At 64.1% G+C, this 23,417-nt stretch overlaps 2 protein-coding genes across 3 annotated transcripts; both read left to right on the forward strand.

Moving 5' to 3' along the window:
- The first annotated feature begins 241 nt into the window (after positions 1 to 241).
- AMPD2 (adenosine monophosphate deaminase 2) lies at positions 242 to 14,721 on the forward strand. 2 transcript variants are annotated; one of them, XM_028154018.2, is made up of 18 exons: positions 242 to 660; positions 5,553 to 5,683; positions 5,859 to 5,989; positions 7,061 to 7,129; positions 7,220 to 7,331; positions 7,548 to 7,734; positions 7,970 to 8,111; positions 8,216 to 8,305; positions 8,511 to 8,640; positions 8,793 to 8,987; positions 9,063 to 9,194; positions 9,398 to 9,561; positions 9,835 to 9,961; positions 10,048 to 10,211; positions 10,458 to 10,578; positions 10,785 to 10,958; positions 11,115 to 11,225; positions 11,322 to 14,719. In XM_028154018.2, exons 1-18 carry the CDS (start codon positions 651 to 653, stop codon positions 11,529 to 11,531), a joined length of 2,400 nt encoding a protein of 799 aa, XP_028009819.2. In that variant the 5' UTR covers positions 242 to 650; the 3' UTR covers positions 11,532 to 14,719. The 2 variants fall into 2 exon arrangements, with proteins under 2 accessions (XP_028009819.2, XP_008145346.2); XM_008147124.3 differs by lacking the exon at positions 242 to 660 and adding an exon at positions 1,529 to 1,664 and having other exon boundaries at positions 11,322 to 14,721.
- Positions 14,722 to 16,539: 1,818 nt separating this feature from the next.
- LOC103291331 (glutathione S-transferase Mu 4) lies at positions 16,540 to 22,922 on the forward strand. Its single transcript, XM_054712064.1, has 8 exons — positions 16,540 to 16,641; positions 16,949 to 17,024; positions 17,496 to 17,560; positions 17,881 to 17,962; positions 18,060 to 18,160; positions 18,929 to 19,024; positions 19,108 to 19,218; positions 21,804 to 22,922. The coding sequence occupies exons 1-8, from the start codon at positions 16,606 to 16,608 to the stop codon at positions 21,891 to 21,893; spliced, it is 657 nt and encodes a 218-aa protein (XP_054568039.1). The 5' UTR covers positions 16,540 to 16,605; the 3' UTR covers positions 21,894 to 22,922.
- Positions 22,923 to 23,417: the final 495 nt, after the last annotated feature.

Genomic DNA, 23,417 nt, shown 5'->3' on the forward strand with positions numbered 1-23,417 from the left:
ACAGACACCCCGGGTGAGAACGCCGGGGGCAGGGCTCCTGCTAAAAGTGGGTCCCGGGACAGCAATCACAGCCATCTTTCACCGGGTGTTGACGTGGGGCGAGAGCGCCTTCGGTGAGGTGGTGCGATTGCCCCATCCCGGGTCCCGGCGAGGAGGCTGACGGCCCACGTGGTGCCAGGAAGAGCGGCGATGGCGGGGGCGGGGCCGGCCGCGCGGGGGCGGGGCCTGGGCGGCGGGGACGCGGGACGGCGCGGGCCGGGTTTCGGTGGGGTCGCACCTGTTGCGTAACTCCCCCCCAGTCCCGCTGCGGGGGGCCGGTCCCCGGACACCCCGAGGGAGTGCAGAGAAGCCCAGGCGAGGCCCGCCCGGCTCAGCCGGGAGCACGTGGCCTGCCCGCCTGCGGTGCGGGGCCGGGGGTCTCCCGGGCCGGTGCAGCGGCCCAGGTCCGCAGGGGCCCGCCCCCTGCCAGCTGGCAATTCGGAAAGAGCAGCCTTCCTCCCCCCATCGCAGTGCCGGGGCGGGGCGCGGGCTCCTGGAGCGGCTTGGCCGGGGTCTGGGCTCCAGCTGCCGCCCCCTCCCTCGCGACCCGGGCTTCCGGGCTGTGCAGACCCCGGCTGGCGGCCTCCCGGGTGCGCCCCGGGCTCGGCAGCATGGCCTCAGGTGAGTGTGTGTGTCTGTGTTGTGTGTGTGTGTTTTTTTTTTTTGGGGGGGTCTCTGGGATGGAGACGGGCAATGGCCAGGGCGACGCGGGGATGGGGGGGGGTGTCTCAGCGCAGCCTGCGGACCCGGGGAAGGCGGGCAGCGCCTCGGGGGGCGGGGGCGGCCGGGAGAGCTGAGCCTGGTGTGCAAAGACGGAGGGAAAACGAGGGAAGACACCGCGCCTCTTCCTCCCAGACCCCAGGGAAGCAGCCCCCGCCCCAGGCCTCCCCTCCGTCCGAGGAGGCAGCGTGGCCGGGCAGTGGAATTTCCCCAGGACGGGCCCCTCCCCACCGGACGGGGCTTCTGGGTTCTACCCCTTCCTCCCCGGGCTGGGCGGCCCTGCGGCTGGGGCTCAGGGAGAGAAGGGAAGCCCGGGGACTCTGCCCTCGCGGGCTGGGGGCTCCCGGGCTGCGCCTGCCCGGAGCCACATGGGCGCTGGGCTCGGACTGGGCTCTTGTGTATTTTTATGTTTTTCTCTCCCGGGCGGGCTGGACCCGCTCCGCTCGCCTGGACTTTGAGTCCTCGCCCCGGAGCCGCGGCCGGGGACGAGGGCTCCAGAGCGGGTGGGTGGCGTGCTGGGGGCCGGCCCTTCCCGGCCGCGTCCGCACCTCCGCCCCCCAGGCCCCCGTCACTCCCGGGATGAGGGCGGGAGGGGAGCGGAGGGGAGGGATCGCGGGCAGGATGGCGGCCCCCCTGCGGGAGGTTGCCTAGACAACCTCAGAAATCGTGGCCAGGGCCTCTTCCGCCGGCGGGGCCTCGGCTTCCTGCCTCAGTCACTCCCGCTGGGGGCGGGGCGGAGGAAGGGGTTGGATGTGGCAGCGGCTGGCCCAGCTGGTGCGGCTCCGACTCCCCCGCCATCCCCGCGGCCGGAGCCATGGCATCCTATCCATCCGGCCCAGGCAAGCCCAAGGCCAGATATCCCTTTAAGAAGCGTGCCAACCCGCAGGCCGCCTCTGCGGTGCCGGGTGAGTGTGTGCATCCTGGCCCAGGCCCTGGCTCCGCTCCAGCACCTCGCGCCTGGCCGCTGGCCCCCTCTGCGGGAGGAAGCCCCCTCTGCGGGAGGAGGCCCCCCTCTGCACCCTCTCTGCGGGGTGCTCCTTGTCCTCAGTGACAGCTGGCGGCGGAGGTGGTGTGGGGGGAGAGGTGGTGTGGGGGGAGAGGTGGTGTGGGGGGAGAGGTGGTGTGGGGGGAGAGGTGGGGTGGAGGGCCCCCTCTGTAACAGGGAGTGGGTGTGGGTGTGGGTGCAACAAGAGGTGCATTTGCACACGTGTCAGCATGCGGATGTGCTAGGACTGTTTGCATGTGGAGTGTGTGAGCCGAGTGGGGGGTGTGGACTGGCCACCCTGCTGGTGGCTGGGCCTTGGCCGGGCAGGCTCAGGCTGTCTTCCTGAGGCTCGGCCCTCTTTTCAGGACCCCAGAGCTCAGCCCCCGTCCCCGGGGAGCAGGGGTTGGGGGGTTGGCGTTAGGACACACACATTGCTGCCAGGAGTCCCAGGGCCGGGGCTCGACTGTATGGGTCGTTTGTCGTGGGCTCATGCTTGGTCCGTCTTGTGAGCTTCCTCGGAAGTGTGGGGTGTCCTTGGGCTGGGCCGTGGGGGGCTCAGGCTGGGCGGTTGCCCATCCGCTGCGCTCCCGCACCCCTTGGTTCGGCTCCCACTCTGGGAGGCATCTCTGCACCATTTGGAGCCGGCAGTGGTGCGGCTGTGCCAGCTCCCTGGGGCTCGGCCGCCTGGGTTGTGCTTGCTGAGGGACACCGGCCTGCGCTTGGCTGTCCCCAGGCCTTGTGGCTAAGGAAAGACCACCCCCACTTTGTGACCAGGTCAAGCCAGCCCCCCCCACCCCACCCCCGACACACACACCTCCTGCTGGCTGTCTGTACCTGTAGCCTGGCCATCCACCTTCCGTGTTTTCTTAGACACGGAGGATGCTGGCGCAGTCTGTGTTCTCTGTGCTCAGGTCTCTGCAATCCGGAGGGTGACCCTGGGGCTAGGTCTCTGTACCTTGGGGTGGTCACACGCACGGGGGAGCATCTGCTGCTTGTGGGTCAAAGCCTCGGGCACCTTTCTGCCTACGGAGGCAGTCCTAGCCGTGAGGGAGGGCCTCCTGGTGAAGGGGGTGGGCCGGATGTCAAGGATCTTGGAGTTGGTGGAGTGGCTGGCTTTTGGTTGACCCCCGGCCCCATGAGAGGGTATGTGACGAATGGTGCTGTGGCTCAGACGCCGGGAGAAGGGACCGGCACGCGGCTGGGTCTCCCAGGCCTGGCCTCGGGGAGTGCGGAGGTCACTGTCTGTCACCTCCGGTGGACCCCGGCCGCCCTGTGCGGGGGCCTGGCAGCAACCCGTCCTGGTTACCCACCCGCCGCATTTCTGTGGAGGCCTGGGCCACCCCGCTAGGAGAGGAGGGGAGATTGGGGCCTGTGACTCAGCTCCTGCTGACCCCTCACAGACCACCCCGGGCCTGTGGTTGGCCTCCCTGGAGGGGTTAGAAGTGGGGAGCTGTGTGGGGTCAGAGTTCGTGGGCAAGCAAGGACCGTAGGCTCTGTCTTACGTCCTGGGGGCGGGACAGGTGCCTGTCTTCCCTCCTCTTCCTCTCTGCCCTCTTCCAAGTTAGAGACAGTGTCTCTCCCCCTCACCCCCCCCCCCACATCTCCACCCCTGGCCAGTGTGTCCCCTGGCTGTCATTCACTGCTCAGGTGCCTTGGCCTGTGCTGGGCCCAAGAACCCCCACCCTCCCCAGTGGGTGGGACTGCGTGTGGGACGTGTTTGGAGGGTCCCAGGGTTCCTAATCGCAGATCAGGGGGCAGCGTATCTCTGGAGCCTTCTGGCAGCTGTGGCCAGACAGACACGACCCGACCCGCTTATCACCCCGTTAGAGACAGGACTCCAGGCCTGCGGGGGGTGGAGACTTGTGAATAGGCGGGAGCGTCAGCCTCAGGTCCTCTATCCCCCTTCTTCCAGACCTCTCTCCCCGTCCTGGGCGGCTTGTCCCCAACGGCAGGCTTGGCGCAGGGGGGTGGAGGTCTCGGAGGCCCCGGGGCACCGGGGAGGCGCAGCGGCTTTCCTGCCTGGACTGAGCTGCTTCCCCGGCAGCTGCTCCTTTCCCAGGCGAGGCCTGTCTCTCCCGAGGGACCCCGTGGCTGGGCCCCAGAGCACCGTGGTTAGGAAAACGGCCACTGGGCGGCGGAGGGTGGCCTATGTGGAGATAAAAGCTGCTTGCCCCCTTTCTTTGCCCCCCCCCCTTCCTTGGGGCAGCCAGGTCCTGCCCACTCTGTACCCCAGGGCTGTGCGTTTTAAGGAGGCTTGGCCCCTCCCTGCCAGCCTCTCCTGCCCATATCAGCCCACCCTGCTCCTCCCCCTTGGGGGCCCCACTTTGGGCTGGGCCCTGTGGAGGCCCTGTTTAGTTCTAGGGTTCCTCTTCTCCCCAAACTTTGATGATGCTCCTTCCCTTGATTTCCGGGCTCCCCTGAGCTCCCCCAGCCCCTGCTCACCGGCATCCCAGGGTCTCCCCTGCCTGCAGCTGCACTTGGTACAGCCCGTGCCGGCCCCTGAGCCGTCCTGGGGGACTGGCTGCAGCTCCACTCGGCAAACAGGCCGGCACGGGGCACAGGGCTGCTGGCCACTCTGCAGACAGGCCGGCACGGGGTGCAGGGCTGCTGCCTGCACTGCCTGGACTCGGCAGGTAGGACCCAGGCAGGCCTGAGGGGGAGGGGGGCTGGGTCCTGGGTCTGGGGCAGGCACCTCCTCTTCCCTTTGTCCAGTCTTGGGACTCTGGGGTATCGGGGAGGGGCTGGAGACTTGGAGGCGCTCTACCTGGGCAGAGCCTCCCGTCTGTCTCTCAGCCACCGTGCGGGGGGGGGAGGGGAGGGCTGGAGAGGAGGACCCCGAGCTGGGAGAGCCCAGTGGGTGTGGAGAGCTTCCTGCTGGGAGGGTGGGGCTGGGAGCCTGGGAGGGTCGTCTGGGGTGGGCTGGGAGCTCGGGCAGCCCCTCTGGACCAGCGGCTCCAGGCCTGCCTTGTCAGCCTCCTGGTGGTGCAGCTGAGTTCTGCCTCGGGGAGAGACCCTGCTCTCTGGCCCTTCCCGGGGCCTCCAGGCCAGATCCCGGCCCAGATCCCGGGCCTCTGAGTGGCGCAGACTGTTTGTGGCAGCTCCCTTTAGAGGGGCGGCCAGCAGTGGGAGGGGCAGGCCGGGGCCAGGCCTTGTCTTGGCAGCCCGGGGGTCCTGGGGGAGAGGGCAGGCCTCCGGGGAGGCCAGAGGGTTCCTGCTGCAGCCAGGTCCTCCCGCCTGCACCTCCTCTTCCCTGAGGGCTGGTCCCAGGTCGGAGCTGAGTGGCGGCCGTGGCTTCCGGGCTCTTAGGTCGGGGACAGGGGGTGTGGGCCCTGCCCTCCGAGCTGACGTGCCGTCCAGAGGCCGGTCTGATCCCGACCGCGGCCCTGGGAGCTGCGGGCTGGGGACCACTGGTGTTGGCCCCCAGGTCCTTCTGTGCTGCTGGGGCGTGTGTGTGCACGTGTGCACGCGTGTGTGGATGTGTGTGTGTGCAGACACACTTGTGCCTGTCTGTAGGAGGTACTGTCGTGGCCTGAGGCAGCGGCCCCTAGTCTAGGACTAGATGCTGATTCTGGGAGTGAATGAATCACGTGGTCCAGGGGCAGACTTGGGACTCCCACCCCCACGCCTGGAGTGGGTGAGGGGTCCCCGTGCTCGACTGAAGGGGAGGGCCTTTGGGTGCCTCACGCAGGCTCCCTCGCTCCTCGGCCTCTGGCACTGGCCTCTCTCTGGGGCTGGCCCGGGACAGGCAGAGGCCCAGGGCTTCCAGTGCTGCCCTGCACCCTTTGACCCCGGTGTCCTGTCTCCACAGAGGCTCGGGGTGGGCTGGGGGCCCCCCCACTGCAGTCCACCCGGTCCCTGCCCGGCCCCGCCCCCTGCCTCAAGCACTTCCCGCTGGACCTGCGCACGTCTATGGATGGCAAGTGCAAGGAGATCGCCGAGGTACCGCCCGTCACCTCCCCCTGCGTCCCCCACGCTGTCCCCACGCTTGGCTGTGCCCTGGCCCCCCGCCTCTTCCTGGTACCCCAGCTCCTGCCCCCTCCCCTCCTCCCAGACTCTGCCAGGGAGGGCCCGAGGCTGAGGGCCAGGCCCGCTGACCCGTCCTTCCTGCCGCCAGGAGCTGTTCAGTCGCTCCCTGGCTGAGAGCGAGCTCCGCAGCGCCCCGTACGAGTTCCCGGAGGAGAGCCCCATCGAGCAGCTGGAGGAGCGGAGGCAGCGCCTGGAGCGGCAGATCAGCCAGGATGTCAAGTGAGCCCGGGCCCAGCCCTGCAGGCAGGCAGCCTGGGGTGGCGGGCACAGCCAGACAGCTGTGTGTGTGTGTGTGTGTGTGTGTGTGGGGGCACAGCCAGGCAGCTGTGTGTGTGTGTGTGTGTGTGTGTGTGTGGGTGGGTCAGGGGGCACAGCCAGGCAGCTGTGTGTGTGTGTGTGTGTCGGGGGCACAGCCAGACAGTTGTGTGTTTGTGTATGTGTGTGTGTGTGTGTGTCGGGGGGCACAGCCAGGCAGCTGTGTGTGTGTGTGTGTGTGTGTGTGTGTGTGTGTGTGTATGTGTGGTTGGGGGGCACAGCCAGACAGCTGTGTGTGTGTGTGTGTGTGTGTCGGGGGGCACAGCCAGGCAGCTGTGTGTGTGTGTGTGTGTGTGTGTGTGTGTGGGTGGGTCAGGGGGCACAGCCAGGCAGCTGTGTGTGTGTGTGTGTGTGTCAGGGGGCACAGCCAGGCAGCTGTGTGTGTATGTGTGTGTGGGGTCAGGGGGCACAGCCAGGAAGCTCTGTGTGTGTGTGTGTGTGTGTGTGTGTGTCAGGGGGCACAGCCAGGCAGCTGTGTGTGTGTGTGTGTGTGTGTGTGTGTGTGTCAGGGGGCACAGCCAGGCAGCTGTGTGTGTGTGTGTGTGTGTGTGTGTGGTTGGGGGGCACAGCCAGGCAGCTGTGTGTGTGTGTGGTTGGGGGGCACAGCCAGGCAGCTGTGTGTGTGTGTGTGTGTGTGTGTGTGTGTGTGTGTTTGGGGGGGCATGCTTTCTGAGCTCCATCTCTGTCCCTCTCCCACTCCGTCCCCGTTTGGGGCCCACGGGGAGGCAGCACAGGGCAGGGGGGTGAAGCACGGGCCGTGGGGTCAGGCCGCCGGTGCTGGTCTGCCTCCCGCCGTCAGTGTGGCCGGAACTCGGTGCTTCCGTCCGGGTGGGTGTCCGGGTGGGTGTCCGGGTGGGTGTGCTTTCTCATCCCCACGTGGGGCCGTGACAGCACACGCACAGCACCCAGCCGGGGGCAGGGACCTGGCAGCCAGAGCCGTCCCTCGTCATCTGACCTCTCACCCCTCACCTCCAGGCTGGAGCCAGACATCCTGCTTCGGGCCAAGCAAGATTTCCTGAAGACGGACAGCGAATCGGACCTCCAGTGAGGAGGGCAGCGGGCGGGCACCCGGGCACGGGCTGGGGCCTGTCCCACTGCTGGCTCCAACCCCGTCCCTGTACCCCCTCCCCGCAGGCTCTACAAGGAGCAGGCTGAGGGGCAGGGGGACTGGGGCCTGCGGGAGCGCGACGCGGTGCTGGAGCGGGAATTCCAGCGCGTCTCCATCTCCGGGGAGGAGAAGTGCGGGGTGAGTGGGCAGGGCTGGGGGCCAGGGGGCTCCCTCGGTTTGAGGAGCGGGGGGTGAGGCTGAGAGGGTGCTTCTCTCCGGAAGCTGCAGGGGCGGAGGTGTGGGAGGAGCAGAAAGGGCTGAGCGTTTCTGAGGTCACGGCCTCCGGGCACAGGTGGGAGTGAGGCTGGCCTGGGTCCGAGCCGGAGGGCAGTGATCGCCCGTCCCTGTCGGCAGGTGCCCTTCACGGACCTGCTGGACGCGGCCAAGAGCGTGGTGCGGGCGCTCTTCATCCGGGAGAAGTACATGGCGCTGGCGCTGCAGAGCTTCTGCCCCACCACCCGCCGGCACCTGCAGCAGCTGGCGGAGAAGCCTCTGGAGACGCGGACCTACGAGCCGGGCCCCGACACCCCTGTGTCCGCCGGTGGGACCCCCGACCCTGCCCAGGGCCCTGGTGCCCCCAGCTCCCTGAGCTCAGAGCCCAGGAACCCCTGCCCCCCCTGCTCCTTCCCACACCCAGCCTCATGCCAGCCTCCGGGCGCGGGGGTGGAGGCGGGGCGGGATCCATCCTGCTGGGGCCTTGCCATGTCTCCCCTCTGCGGGCCCCTGGGCTGGGCGGTGCGTGGTGGCCCTGACTCCATCCCCTCCCGCCCCCCCAGATGCCCCTGTGCACCCCCCGGCGCTGGAGCAGCACCCGTATGAGCACTGTGAGCCGAGCACCATGCCCGGGGACCTGGGCCTGGGCCTGCGCATGGTGCGGGGTGTGGTGCATGTCTACACCCGCAGGGAGCCTGATGAACAGTAAGAGGGGGTGGGGGGCTGGGGAAAGGGGGGGCGCTGCATTGGCTGGGGGTTGGCAGGGCCCGTTTGGCTTGCTCTCCTCACCCAAGCCCCCCACGTGCCAGTTGCTCAGAGGTGGAGCTGCCGTACCCTGACCTGCAGGAGTTTGTGGCTGACGTCAATGTGCTGATGGCCCTGATTATCAACGGCCCCATGTGAGTCCCCGTGGGTCCCCCCAGCCCGGAATCTGCTGCCCAGCCCTGCCCAGACCCCTGTCGCTGGTCTCCTTCTACGTCACCGAGCCCTAGTCACCCGCATGTACTGCCCCCTTGGCAGCCTCCGCCCTGCACCCTCCCCGGCGCCTCCCCGCAGTCCCTGAGCCGCCCCCCCTTCCCTCCCCTGTCCCCCCGCATCCTGCAGAAAGTCGTTCTGCTACCGCCGGCTGCAGTACCTCAGCTCCAAGTTCCAGATGCACGTGCTGCTCAACGAGATGAAGGAGCTGGCCGCCCAGAAGAAGGTGCCGCACCGAGATTTCTACAACATCCGGAAGGTGGGTCCTCACCGGGGCCGGGGCCGGGCCGCGCTCTGCCCAGCCTGCCTCCCCCGTCCGGTACCAGGCGGGAGAGGCCGCTCCATCCCGCTGCCCAGGCCCTCGGCCTCCCGGCCGTGCCAGACCCAGCAGCCCCCCCCCCCCCCCCCCAGGTGGACACGCACATCCACGCCTCGTCCTGCATGAACCAGAAGCACCTCCTGCGCTTCATCAAGCGGGCGATGAAGCGGCACCTGGAGGAGATCGTGCACGTGGAGCAGGGCCGCGAGCAGACGCTGCGCGAGGTCTTCCAGAGCATGAACCTCACCGCCTACGACCTGAGCGTGGACACCCTTGACATGCACGCGGTCTGTCCCAGCGGCGGGGGCCGGGGGCCGGGTCAGCATGCAGGGGGCCAGGAGTGACCTGCCCGTCTCCCCCAGGACAGGAACACCTTCCATCGCTTTGACAAGTTCAATGCCAAATACAACCCTATCGGGGAGTCTGTCCTCCGGGAGATCTTCATCAAGACGGACAACAGGGTTTCTGGGAAGTACTTCGCTCACATCATCAAGGTGAGGTGCTCGGCTGCCCGGGCCCAGGTATGGGGGCGGCCCTACCCCTGCCCGAGCGAGAGCCTGGGTGTCTGGGGCTCCCGCGGTGGGTGAGGCGGGTGGGTCAGGGGCTCGAGGGGGCCTGAGTGAGCACGCGTGGTGGTGGGTGCAGACGGGGGCAGCTGGAAGCCCGAGCGTGACAGCTGCCCCACGCGTGTCTCTAGGAGGTGATGTCGGACCTGGAGGAGAGCAAATACCAGAACGCGGAGCTGCGGCTCTCCATCTACGGGCGCTCGAGGGACGAGTGGGACAAGCTGGCACGCTGGGCCGTCACGCACCGCGTGCACTCCCCCAACGTGCGCTGGCTCGTGCAGGTGCCCCGCCTCTTGTGAGTGTCCTGGGGAGCGGGCGGGAAGACGGGGCCGAGATCAGGGGCCAGGGCCTGCCTCCTGGGCTGGCAGACGGTCCCTGTCCCCGCTGAGCCCCCTCGGTAGGAGGCCCCTCCTGCGTCCGCGCATGGTCTGCCCGGCCCGGCCCACCCCACCCCGTACGGTCCCCACGCGCCTCTGTGGTCTCGGGCCGGGCTCCGACCCGTCCTGGCTGCTGGCCCTTCCCCCTGACCTGCCCTGCCCGCGCCCGTGTGCCCCCGTCCCGCCTGCAGCGACGTGTACCGCACCAAGGGCCAGCTGGCCAACTTCCAGGAGATGCTGGAGAACATCTTCCTGCCGCTGTTCGAGGCCACGGTGCACCCCGCCAGCCACCCGGAGCTGCACCTCTTCCTGGAGCACGTGAGGGGGCGCACGGCGGGGGGCTGGGGGCGATGGCCTGCCCCGGGCCCGGGGAGCTCGGGCCTGACCCCAGGGTCCCGCGCCAGGTGGACGGCTTTGACAGCGTGGACGACGAGTCCAAGCCCGAGAACCACGTGTTCAACCTGGAGAGCCCCCTCCCCGAGGCCTGGGTGGAGGAGGACAACCCGCCCTACGCCTACTACCTGTACTACACCTTCGCCAACATGGCCACGCTGAACCACCTGCGCAGGTGCGGCTCCGCGGGGCGCCCCGCCCCCCAGCGGGCCTGCCCTGGGCTGGGCCCCCCGAACTCTGACCACCTCTGGCCCCGCACACGGACCTGCGGGCTGCTTCCCTGCCCTCGGGGCTCCACGGCTCTCGCCTGGCAGCGGGAATCTAGCCCCTTGTCCCAGGCCCACAGGCTCGGGCGGGGGCTGGGAGCCCAGCGAGCGCGGGGCGCAGGGAGCCCGGAGCTGACTCTGTCTCACGCCCCCAGGCAGAGGGGCTTCCACACGTTCGTGCTGCGGCCGCACTGCGGGGAGGCCGGGCCCATCCACCACCTGGTGTCGGCCTTCATGCTGGCCGAGAACATCTCGCACGGGCTGCTTCTGCGCAAGGTCAGGGCTGCCCCCAGCCTCCCTCCCGGGGGGCCCCCTCCGCAGTGATCTTCCTCCGCAGCCTCCGCACTGAGGCCCCAGCCGGGGTCCTGGGCAGTAACCGACCCTCCACAGATCAGGCCCCGTCGGGACGCCCCAACACGCCCGCGGGCCCGGTGCCCCCCAGCCCCGAGCACCTGACCGGCCTCCCTCCCTGTCGCCGCCAGGCCCCGGTCCTGCAGTACCTGTACTACCTGGCCCAGATCGGCATCGCCATGTCCCCGCTCAGCAACAACAGCCTCTTCCTCAGCTACCACCGCAACCCGCTGCCCGAGTACCTGTCCCGCGGCCTCATGGTCTCCCTGTCCACCGACGACCCCCTGCAGTTCCACTTCACCAAGGTCAGACCCGGGGCGCAGGCAGGGACACCCCAGCACGGGGCTCTCAGGGCCGGTGCTGCCCCCTGCTGGGCGGGTGCAGCATGCCAGGGCGAGTCCCAGGGGAGGGTGGCGCCGCCGGGCCTGGGGCCGCCCGTCTGAGGGAGCCTGCCTGTGCAGGAGCCGCTGATGGAGGAATACAGCATCGCCACCCAGGTGTGGAAGCTCAGCTCCTGCGACATGTGTGAGCTGGCCCGCAACAGCGTGCTCATGAGCGGCTTCTCCCACAAGGTACCACCCCTCGCCCTCCCCGCCTCTGCCGGCAAGTCCCGGGGTCCCGGGCCCCCCAGCCCGGCTGCAGCCTGCCGCTGCCCCCGCCCCCTGCAGGTGAAGAGCCACTGGCTGGGACCCAACTACACCAAAGAGGGTCCCGAGGGCAACGACATCCGCCGCACCAACGTGCCGGACATCCGCGTGGGCTACCGGCACGAGACCCTGTGCCAGGAGCTGGCCCTCATCACGCAGGCCGTGCAGAGCGAGACGCTGGAGACCATCCCGGAGGAGCCGGGCCTCACCATGAGCCCGGGGCCTCAGTGAGCCTGGCCCCGCCGTGCCCGCGTCCCGGCTCCTTGACCACGTTTTGTCCTCGGACCCCCCCCCCCCCACCTGTCGTGGCCTCTGCATGTGTTCGTGCTCCTCTGTTGTCCTGCACGTCTCCGCCCTCTGTCTGTCTCCGTGCGTCCCCCGGAAGCAGGGCCCAGGATGCGCTCCGCCCTTTCTCCGCTCAGGTGGCACCCCGGGGCCCAAGTTTGAGGGCTGCCCTGCTGGTGGCCCTGTCCCAAGATCCCCCGAAGCCCGGCTAAGGCTGGTTGTGGGGGGCTGGCCCCTCCGGCCTTTGGAGTCCTGCCTGGGCACATCTGAGCTTTGGCCAGGGATTGAGTTGAGCCCCCGTCTTGTTTACGTGGCTGAAGTCCAGAGTGGGGCCCGTGCACATCTGCTGTGGGCACGGGGCTGCTGGCGGTCTGGGGGGCTCCGGCGGGGGTCAGAGCTGGGCTGAGAGCAGGCGGAGCCCGGCATCCTGGACTTGGGCCTTGGAGGCGTGGGACCACCACCTCTGCCCAGTCGGTGCCCGGCAGCCTTCTCCGTCCTTCCTCCGGGCCATGTGCTCTGCTGTCCGCTTCCTGTGCCATGTCGGGGGCCACTGCCACTGGAGGCTCCTGGACCTGCCACCAGCCCTGGGGTGGCATCTCCAATGTGGTCCCTAGAGTTCTGACCAGACCTGAATCCTGGCTGGTCCCCTGTGCTGTTGTGTGGACCGAGGCCTTCGCTGTGAAATGCAGTGTTTCGTACAGTCCCGTCCCTCCTAGTGCATGAGAAATAAAGAGTATTTAAGTAAAGAGGCAGGTGGGGTCTCTGTGGGGAGAGGGGCAGCCGGGCAGGCGGCTGAGGTCAAGCCAGGAGCACTGTGGAGGGAAGGACGGGGTTCTTAGGGGCGCGACGGGGCCTGGCCGAGGTGTGTGCTCGTGCACAGGAAGCTGTGGGAGGAGAGGAGGCCCGTGGGGGGACCCGTGTGCCATCACAGGCCTCATCCAGCCGTCCCCTCTGCAGGGGACACATCGACTGTGGCCCCATGGCACCGCCCGGAGAGGTGGGACTGCGCTTACAAGCAGACCTGGGCCGTGGGCCTCCCACTCTGACGCCCGCACGTTCGGGGCGCTTGTTTAAAATGCCATTTCCAGGCCCCCCTCCCCCTCCGATCCCCATTCAGTGAGTGGAAGGTGCAGCGTGGAAATGGAACCAGCTCGGCTTCTGTCCCGTGTGTAACACAACTTCTGGAGCACCCGCAGGGAGGGACGTGAGAGTGCCCTGTGCCGGGCAGGGTCCTGGGTCGGCACCGAGAAGCCTGTCGCTGCTGCTGAGTGGGGCGAAGGACAGGCCGGCTCTTTCGGAAGCAATTAGCCCTAGAACAGCGTGATCCGAGTAATTGAAGGCCTGGTGAAAGCTGGCTTCCGCCTCCCCTCTCGTCAGCTCGCTTGGCCCAGCTGCTGCGTCTGTGCCAGCCGCCTCCTGGCATGACACTCGCCCAGTGTCCCCGGGCAGAGGCTCTCCTCGTGCCCTCGCCTCCGGAGGGCCCCTGGAGGGCCGGGCCTGCTCCTGGCCAAGACCCAGGGTCCTCCCGTCTGCAGAAGGCTTCTCTTGTCGGTTTCTTGTAGCCGACATTTCAGAGCCGCGTCAGGGCTGGCTGAGGAGCTAGAGGCTGTACAACTCTGGCTGGTTTCTGTTGGGGAAACAGCAGGTGCAAGTGGCCTGTGGCAGAACCAGGACCGGAAGCCAGGGGAGCTCAGCATCCAGGCTCCTCCACCCCACCTGGGCCCCCTCTGCCTGAAGGACGCTGCTGTTCCAGGGCGAAGGGAACTCCTTTCCAGGGAGTTCCACACATTTAATAATAAAAACGCGCTCTGTCTTCTCTTCGTTTGCAAAACAAGGGAGCAGCAGGATTAGAGGATCTTTCTAGAAGGTCCCTTGGAAGGAAGAATTGCCTGCTTCCTGTGCCAGCATCAGGACAGCAAGGACTCCATAGTCACTCACTGAGTTTGTCGTGTGATAGAACCCTTCATGCCATTTTCTCGTCCTTTGTACCGTCTCCTCGGTGTGTGCTGAGACCCAGACCCGAGAATACTACCGATTCCAAGAGTTTCTTAGCAAGCTCCCCACTATTTTTTTTAAAACAATTTGCTTCTGGATTTTTTATTTTTTTTATTTTTGGTTCTCTGAAATCTCTTTCAAACATTTATTAGGAATATTTTTAAAACAGTAAGGCCTTAATATTTTTTCCTGCCTTGTAAGAAGATAATTTTCACCCCAGAAATTGGAAAATATACAAAAATTGGAACAACAACAACAGCAAAAAGCCCACTGGTTGACTAATAGCAACAAACATTTGCTGATCATCTGCATGCCTGCGATCTGTGTTTTAAAATATATTTATACATATCTTTCAGTTATTTTTAGAGAAGGTATTTCTGAGTTGAGATATATGTATAATTTTGTGGTTGTCAAATACTTTAACAGATCTTTCCGTATTTCATTAAAGTATTTATAAACATAAATCCAAATTCCTGTTCACTGGCCTATGGTGAGCCTCACCATCACTTGCCATCATAGCTCTTTTTGGTTGAGAACTATGGCCCAATGTTGTGAGTGACTTCACTCTGGAGCCACACCCTGCTTTCTGGCTGTGTGACCTTGGGCAAGTTACTCTCCCTCTCTGTGCCTCCAGGGCGCTGGGGAGGATCCAAGTGCCCTGGCTTCTCTCCAGGGGGCAGGGCCTACGTCTGTCCGTCGGAGGCCTGGGAAATGGTGAAGACCTGAAAGAAAAGCTTTGGGGGCTGCAGAATAGGAAACGGACAATGTCGCAATTGACAAGTGTTTCAGTGCCTTCTGAGCGCTGAGCTGCATGTCAACTTTAATCTTTGTTAAGTTCGGTATCCACAGAAATGTCATATTTGAAAACAATTTGTAAATTGGGTTTTTGGCAAGAGTTCCAGACTGCAGGATGATGGAAGAGCAATCCTAAGACCAAAAAAGAAAAATAAATCCTAGCCAATAGTAAACTAAACGAGTTACTCATCGTCAAGTAATTTCAAAAGCAAATTCATAAAAGCCCTTGTACGTTGAAAGCCAAGAAGAGTTCTATTTAATGAGGGAATGTGGGTACATTTTAACTCTGTTCCCAGGAGGGTGGGGCCGAGGGGAAACTGGGGCAGGGTCTGTGGAGGGCTGACAATGGCCCAGCCATCAGCTCCCCCTTTGGTCTAGGCGAGCCCCTTTCTCCCACCTGCCCCCCCCTAACCCCGCTGGGCAGGTTCAGAGCACCTAGTCAGAGGTCTGCAACCCCCTTGTGGCTGGGGGTTCTGGCTCCAGTTAGAAGAAGCTGACCTGGATTTGAAACCTGAGTGTTTCCCGTGGCAACCCCCGACTTCCCAGGTTTGGGGTGCTGTGCAAAGGAGAGAGAGTACAGCCCATTTGCATTCAGAGCTAGGGTTCAAATCTAAGTCCACTGGACCCCAGATTCCAAGCCGAAGCACAGGCGTGCGTCTCTGGAGGACCGGCAAACCCCAGAATCTTGAAAGACCGAGCTGTCTGGGAGATCCGAATCCCACATCATCCGAGACAGTGAGCGCCACCCGCTGAGGTGACAGGCCTTTTGGTCTCGGCAAAGGGAAGAGGCCGATATCTGCAGCAGGCTGGCTCCCCGTGTCCGCCCTGGGGGGCCCGCAGGATCAGCAGCCTGCATTTTCTTTTCTGCTGGGAGAGCAGGGCCGCCCTGTGTATAGCACCACCCACTGGTGAGGGGTGAACCTGAGGAACTTTCTAATAAAGTGATGTGCACTCCCCTAGCCTCTCCGTCCTTAACAGACTGCTCCCTGCCCCCCCTCCCCCCTCCTCCCGGCTCTGCCACATCCTGTCTTTGTGCACAGGTACCTGGCCGGGCTGCGTGGGCACCGGGGTCAGGTACAAACCAGGACTGACGCTCACCGGCATGCCGCCTTGGTGTGAGTCAGGGAAAGGCGGGCCCTCAGCGCGGACACAGCCCTGTTAACTCACAGAACCGACGGCATCGCTGGGGAGAGGAAAGTGTGTCCTCCCTCCTGGGTGTAGGCTGGATTTCAGCTTCCACTTGCCCCTGGACTGGTAGCCTTTTGCAGTTCCCAACTTGTCCATCGGGTGGCGGTACTGAGACCTTAGACGGCTGCCTCAGCTCCTGGCTGGGCTGATGGGGTCCCCTCGCCAGGCACCCATGCTCACCTTCTTTCATCCAGTCCCCGCCTCCTCTCTCCCCTCTGACCTCTGTCAGTCTGTTCCATGTTTCAACAACTTGAATTGTCTTATTTCACCAGGCCTATACCATAAGTATAGTTTGACGTTAGCTTTAAAAAATACGTTTTCTCAGTGGACTCCAGGAATGTTTCTGTTCCAAGCTCAAGATGTGCCAATCCTAATGCACTGTGACAAATATTAGAGGGCTATTTAGAAGGCCAGCACTTGTGTGTGTGTGCATGGCCAACACGGAGTCAGGATTCTAAAGTCTTGGAGGAGCTTTCAGACTGGCTGGTCTACCAGGGACAGGTGCCCATGGAAACCCGATTTGAGGGGCGCCACTCTGGGTGTAACTGGCAGTCTGAGCCTCCCTGAGCCCTGGGGACTCTGCAGCCCAGAGGGGAGGCTGAGCGATGCCTGGAGGGGAAGGAGGGAAATGGAAGGGAGAGGAGCCTCTTTTTTATTTTTATTTTTTGCGATTCCGATTTGTTTCCCGAGCGCACTGTCCACTCCCTCGGACCGGCCGGGGTCTGAACGCGGACGGGGAGCCAGGCGAGCCCAGCCCGGCGTTCGGCGTCCTGGCGCCCAGACCTCGGCACTGCAGCCCCCGCGGCTCGGGGCGGAAATGCCCTGCGCCACTCGCTCGCCAGCCGCCCGAACGCCGCGCTTCAGAGCCTCCCGGGGCCGCGTCATCAGGAGAGCGCGGGGATTGGGTAATTGGTGGGGCGGGGGCGGGGCGCAGAGGGCGAAGGGGCGGAGCCTCCACCAGGCCCCACCCCCGACCCGGGCCCTGGACTAACTTTCAGCCCCGCTCTGCTTGAGTGCCCGCCCTGCAGGCGGAACGCTGACCATGGCCATGACTTTGGGTTACTGGGACATCCGAGGGGTGAGCGAGGGGTCCCCCGGCGGGTGGGGTGGAGCCGGCGGCCGGCGGGCGGGCGGGGAGGTGCTGAGCAGCGGCAGTCGGTTCCACCTGAAGGTTGCCCAGGGCTGCCTGGAGCCCAGCCCCCTGCCCCCCATCACCACCTGTCCTCAGGCGGGCCAGGGCCAGGGCCAGGGCCAGGGCCAGGGCGCCGGCGCGGGCCCGGGGTGTCTGTGTGTTGGGGAGAGAGGATGGGGTTGCAGTTGGAGCAGAGCGAGCCCCGAGTCGGGCCCTGGGACTCTGACCTCTGTGCCGCCCGCCGTCCCTCCAGCTGGCTCACGCCATCCGCCTGCTCCTGGAGTACACAGACTCCACCTACGAGGAGAAGAAGTACACGATGGGGGACGGTAATGGCATCCCTGTCGCGTTCCAACTTCGGCCCAACTCCTGCTGATTTGGTCCCGAGAACTCGCCCGGCCACCTGTGGCTCCCCTCTGCACCCTCCACTGGCCGCAGCAGGCCCTGCCCCTTCCTTCACCCTCTGAGGGTGGACCTTGGCCTCAGGCAGCACAGGGAGGCGGGAAGAGGGGGGCTCGGCTGGGCCCCAGTGTCAGTAACTGCGATGGCTCCCTGGCTTTGCCCACACTCATACAAGCCTGGTCCATGTGGGTGCGTGGGACTTCTCAGCGTTCTTTCCCCCAAACCCGGGGGAGAGACTCAGTGCTCAGATTCCACCCATAACTGCCCTCCCCTGCAGGCCTGGTCCCCGGCAACTGCACTTCCCTGCTCAGGGGCCGGGCCATGGACTCCCTGGTGGGTCCCCGGGAGAGAGGGCTGGGATGGGGGATGGTCCCTTCACTCCATCTTCTCCACCGCAGCTCCCGACTATGACAGAAGCCAGTGGCTGAGTGAAAAATTCAAGCTGGGCCTGGACTTCCCCAATGTAGGTGCAGGGCGTGGGGGGCCGTGGGCGGAGGGAGCCTGCCTCTCCTCTGAGGCTCCTTTCCCGGCTTAGACGGAGGCTTTGGGACCCAGGGCCTCTGCTCAGCCCCCAGCTCCCTGGTTCTTGTCGCTGCTTCCCCACCATGCTCTGTGTGCAGCTCATTCCTTCCTGGACAGTACATCTGCCCAGTGGGCCAACACCCAGCCCAGGTTTCATCTCTGCCCCGATGCAGGGAGGTGCAGGGAGGGGCTTCGGGGCGGCCTGTGGCCTCCTGACCTGCCTCTGTCCCCCCCCTACCCCCACTCCCCTCCTCTCTGCAGCTGCCCTACTTGATTGACGGGGCTCACAGGCTCACCCAGAGCAACGCCATCCTTCGCTACCTTGCGCGCAAGCACAACCTCTGTGAGTGGGGCTGGGGCGGGTGCAGGGGGTCGGGTGGGCCTGGCCCTGGGCTGGTGGGGTGGGAGGCTGAGGGGGAGCCTCTCTGTTGTGTCAATAGGTGGGGAGACGGAAGAGGAGAAGATCCGCGTGGACATGTTGGAGAACGAGGCAATGGACACGGCCAATCAGCTGGCAAGGGTCTGCTACAGCCCTGACTTTGTGAGTCCCCTCCTGCTGATCTGGATGGGCGGCTCTGATAGGAGCCTAGACACTTGGTCACGTCTGCACTGGTTCTACTGGCCATTGAACTCCTCGGAGCTTCTGATCCTCCAGGCTGGTCCCTGTCCTGTCAGCAGAGTGACCCTCAGAACCCCTAGTGCCTCACATGGAATCTCCCACTCAGCTCCCCTCAATCTTCGCATCGAGCGCAGACTCCCTCGGCCTGAGCTTAGCTCCTAACGGTGTGTGCAGCTGGTTAGCCCCGCCCCGCCTCCTGGACACCTTTGGGGATCAGCACACGTTCCCAGGAGGCGGCGTGGGCACCCACAGGGCCTCCGTGCCCCCCACTCCTTCCCTTCAGCCTCTCGGGTTCTCCCCGTCTGTCCAGAAAGTGCTCCCACCAGCTGGATGCCCTTCCCTGGGCCATGTTAGCTCTTGGCACCGTTCATTCTGCCCAGCCTCTGGGTCCAGGCTCTGCAGGTACTCCCGCCCCTGGGTCCGGCCCGTGCAGGGTGTGAGATGCGTGGACACAGGGTCAGGCGCAGGCTGGTGTCTCTCTGTGCTTCCCAACTGCCTGCCCCAGCTGGGAGGTGGTCCCCAGGAGGAGTCCAGTGACCACAGGTCGGATTAAGTGATGACCTGGGCACTGACCCAGGAGCAGCTGGGGACAAGGCCGCCCACCGTGGCAGCTGGGGCACCGCCCTGGGCGGCCTGCCCCCTGCCCAGGGAGTCCCTGGCGCGGGTGGTGACAGCCGTGTTGTGCCTCAGGAGAAACAGAAGCCCGAGTTCCTGAAGGTGCTCCCTGAAAAGTTGAAGCTCTTCTCACAGTTCCTGGGGAAGAAGTCTTGGTTTGCAGGGGACAAGGTACGGGGAAGGCTTTGGGGTGGGGGAGTGGATTGTTCCCCGTGTCAGAGTTTGGCGCCCATTCACCCTGTGCCTGCCCGCAGCTCACCTACGTGGACTTCCTGGCCTACGACGTTCTAGACCTGCACCGCATCTTTGAGCCCACGTGCCTGGATGCGTTCCCGAACCTGAGAGACTTCATCGCCCGCATAGAGGTGATCCCACTGATCCTCTTACTATGCTATCTCTTTGGTCTCTCCTCTTACTCTTTTTTAAAAATACATTTTTTATTGATTTCAGAGAGGAAGGGAGTGGGGGAGAGAGAGAAGAGAGAGAGAGAGAGAGAGAAACATCAATGATGAGCGAGAATCATTGATCAGCTGCCTCCTGCACACCCCACACTGGGGATCGAGTCTGCAATCCAGGCATGTGCGCTGAGGGGGGAATTGAACCGTGACCTCCTGGTTCAACCACTGAGCCACGCCGGCCCAGCTCCTCCTTATTCTTGATGCTTCTCTAGTCCTGGGGCTAAAATGAAGCATAACTAGCATTCACTGAGGACTTGGCTGTATGCCAGGATCTGTGCTCAGCGTGTCACATATATTGAGTTTCAGTTAACCTTTAGAACAGCCTCTGTGGTGGAAGATTTATTACCTCCCTTTAGCAGATAATGAAATGAGGCTGAAAGGGGGGGTCATTTGCTCAAGGTCACAGAGCCAGTCCACTGGGTCACAGCCCCGGCCCTGGTGCGGGGCCCCCAGTTGCCGTTGGCTTCCGTGGGCGGCAGGCAGAGGGCCCCCTTTCCTGTGCCCCGAAGGCGAGCTCTGGCCCTCCTCAGCCTGCACATCACCGCTCCGGACTTTGTGGAGGAAGCAGAGCGTTCCAGAGTTTGTATGAGGGACATCAGTAGCGTTGGGATGCGGCAGGAATGATGTTAAGTCCCAGAGACACAGACAGTGTTTCCTCCCTGTCTGCAGACGGCCCTGCAGCGTGGGGTGCCCTCTGGGCAGTGCTGAGGTCCCCGGGCTGGGGTGCTGGGATCTGCAGGGTGGATGCCGCTGCAGAAGGATGTTACCCTGACATCGCCTGTGGGGGGCACTTTCCGTCCCTGCCCCTCCCCCCTTCTCCTCCGCAGTCACACAAGGCACAGTCTCAGAGATGAGGTGGCACATTTATTCTCGGTTGTATTCACCGGCGTGCCCCCCTCTTCTGTATGAGGCACTGTGACAGGCACAGCGAGGATGCAGAGGTGACCCAGCCCTGCACCCCCCTCCTGGGGTCTCAGTGAGGAAGTGCAGGAGTCCCCGCTGGGTGGTCCTGCGGTCCCATGCGGGTGGTGGAGGTGCATGGCCTAAACCTCATCTCACAGCTCATCATCGGTTACCTTAGTCAACTCACAGATGATCAATAGAGTCTGCTTTGCCTGGTGGCGTGGCTCAGTGGTTGAGCACCGACCTATGAACCTGGAGGTCATGGTTTGATTTCCAGTCAGGGCACAGGCCCGGGTTGTGGGCTCAGTCCCGGGTGGGCAGTGTGCGGGAGGCAGCCCATCAGTGATTCTTTCTCATCATTGATGTTTCTATCTCTCCCTCTCCCTTCCTCTCTGAAATCAATACAAATATATTAAAAACAAATAAAGTGGGCTTGATCCCAGATTTGGGAATTTGAGGCATCCCTAGGCCCAGACTTTGCAGCTTACAGTCTGTTTCCCTTTCCCCTCCCCATCGAGAGGCCTGCTCTGCCAGCCAGTTCCCACCGGCTCTGGTCGGGTCCAGGGCCATCCGCCTGGGATATTATGCAAGAGCTGGCGGACTGACGGGCTGGGAGGGATGGGACACAGCTGTGGGCTGCAGCCTGCGGCCTGTGGGGGCCAGGCCTTGGTTCCAGGCCGCCCCAGGCCCTTCGAATCCTGTAGAAGTTACTGGACACTGTCTGTCTTGGACATGGTGCTCACACACTCCGTGTGTCCAGGGCCTGGTTGGCTGCAGCTGCACAGGATGAGGCAGGTCGGGGCCCAGTGAGATTGGGCTCAGGAACCAGGCCACGCAGCTGGACTTTCTCCTTTAAGGGGCCTCTTAGGGCCCGGCTCTGCTGCTCCACATCCTCCTATCAGCTTTCACCCCCGTTTTGCTGAGTCATGGGTGGGACCTGGCCTGCTCTGCAAGCTGCACAGGCACAGTCTGAGCCCTTCGTTCTGCCTGGGTCCCTCCTGGGCAGCCCCTGGGCAGCAGAGCCTCCCTGTGAGAAAGGGGACTGTGTGTGCAGACGGGGAGGGTCAAGGCCTCCTGTGTGGGCGGGAGGAAGGGAGTGCAGCAGAGCACAGGGTGTGGGGAGAGCCAGGCTGCCTTCCAGCCCTGCCCACCTACAGCTGTGTGAGCGTTTGGAAGGGCTCCAGCTCTGTGTGCCTCAGTTTCTCTTCTGATAAACGGTAATAGCAGTACCTATCCTGTAGGCCACGCATGTCAAACTCGCAGCCCGCGGGCTGCATGCCATGTTTATTTGGCCCGAGTTAGCCTTGGAGTTGGACATGCTTGCTGTAGGCGGTTGTGTGGAATGTTGTAAACCTGTTTCACAATCTCTTAATGGCTATAAGGCCCCTAGCACAGTGTGGGAGCTGTGACTAAGATAAAACACCAGGTTCAGGAAATGGCCAGCGTTAACTCAGCAGAACTGGGGACCCCAGGAAGACTCTATGCCAGGATCCTGAACTTGGAGTGTCTGGAGTGGGGCTGTGTGAGCCCCGGGGGGGCAGCAGACCCTGAGCTCTGGCCTCTCCCTCTTCTCTCCCCGCCCCCCGCAGGGCCTGGAGAAGATCGCTGCCTACATGAAGTCCAGCCGCTTCCTCCCAGCACCTATTTACACAAAGATCGCCGTGTGGGGCAACAAATAGTGCCCAGAAGTGCAGGGCAGGGCATGGGCGCGAGCTGCACCCCGGGCCTGGAGAGCAGCTGGTCCTCCCCGAACCCCGGGAACCAGCTGTCTTGTTCTTTTCTCCCTTTCTTCCCTTCACCCCCACTCAGGACCCCCAATCCCAGTTCACCAGGACTGTAGAGCTCTTCAGCACCCCTTGTTCCGTGAAGGCTCCCCCTGTCATTGTCCTTCCTGCACAAAGCCAATCGGACTGACCGTCCTTTCGGTGATTGCTCTGTTTTGAGGAGCCCGACTGGACCCCTGGCCTGTGGAGCTCAGCCCTGAGCCCCCACCTCTGCTCTGCAGACCAGGAGTGCCCGGTGAGCAGCCCTGCTCCCCGCGTGGCCCCTGCCCAGCTGCCTGAGCCCCAGTGAAGCCTGATCACACCCGCTGTGTCCTGTCTTCTTCCCTCCTGGCCACCGAGCTCACTCTCCAGCAGGCCCTGCTGCACCCCGGGTCTGCATGGGAAGCTGGCAGTGGCGGGTCCTCGGGGATCCTGGGTGAGACGCCTTGTTCCCATTTCTGACGCCTTTGGAGCAGGACACGCCATGGGGCTCTAGGACCTATTCCTGTGGAGGTGGTACTACAGGCCACAGATCACAGAGGGACTTCACAAGCCGCCTGGGCCACTCATACCCCAAAGCACACGTGTGTCAGGATCCAGGGTTGGGGCTGGAACCCCTGGGCCTGGACAGCTGAGGGTCCTGCGGGGAGTCCCCAGGCTCCTGACGGAGCTCCCCACCCCCGCTTCTGATGGCCTCTGCGGCAGCACAGGCGGCTGGTCCCTCAGAGGCCACCCCTCCCCGCTGCACTCCCGCCCCGGCACTCCCTCACACGCCCCATGTGACCACCGTGCTCCGGGTTCTGCTCCGGTCAGCATCCAGCATCGGGGACACCTAGCCGGCCGGCAGGACATTTCTGGGGCTGCGCTCAAAACCCTGCCTCTGTAGGGGCTGGTTCTGGATTTTAATCAACAATTGCAACCATAAAGCCAATTGATTAATTTTCATTTGATTCTTGTTCAGTTTTTTTAAATTTCAGGGGGAGGAAGGGAGCGGGAGAGAGAGAGAGAGAAACATCAGTGATGGGAGGGAATCATTGATCGGCTGCCTCCTGCATGACCCCCACTGGGGAATGAGCCTGAAACTCAGGCATGTGCCCTGATGGGGAATGGAACCGTGACCTCCTGGTTCATAGGTCGCCGCTCAACCACTGAGCCACACCAGCTGGTCTTCATCGGATTATCGCTCTTAGACACATGACTTAAGAGCTGGGTCCTCCAAAGTCCAAGACAGGGGACACGGAGACCCCATCTCCTTCCCTGTGTCCTTGTCCTGGGTGTCCCCCCCCCCCCCAATTAATGAAGTCTGCAAGACACAGGGCGTCCGGGATTCCAAGGTGTGGGAGGCGCTTTCAGACTGGCTGGTCTGCCAGGTGCTGTTGGAACTGATTTGGGGGGCCACGCTGGGTGTAGCTGGCGGCCTAGGGGACTCTGCAGCCCAGG

Source organism: Eptesicus fuscus, chromosome 22, assembly GCF_027574615.1.
Source record: "Eptesicus fuscus isolate TK198812 chromosome 22, DD_ASM_mEF_20220401, whole genome shotgun sequence".
Taxonomy (NCBI): Eukaryota; Metazoa; Chordata; class Mammalia; order Chiroptera; family Vespertilionidae; genus Eptesicus; species Eptesicus fuscus.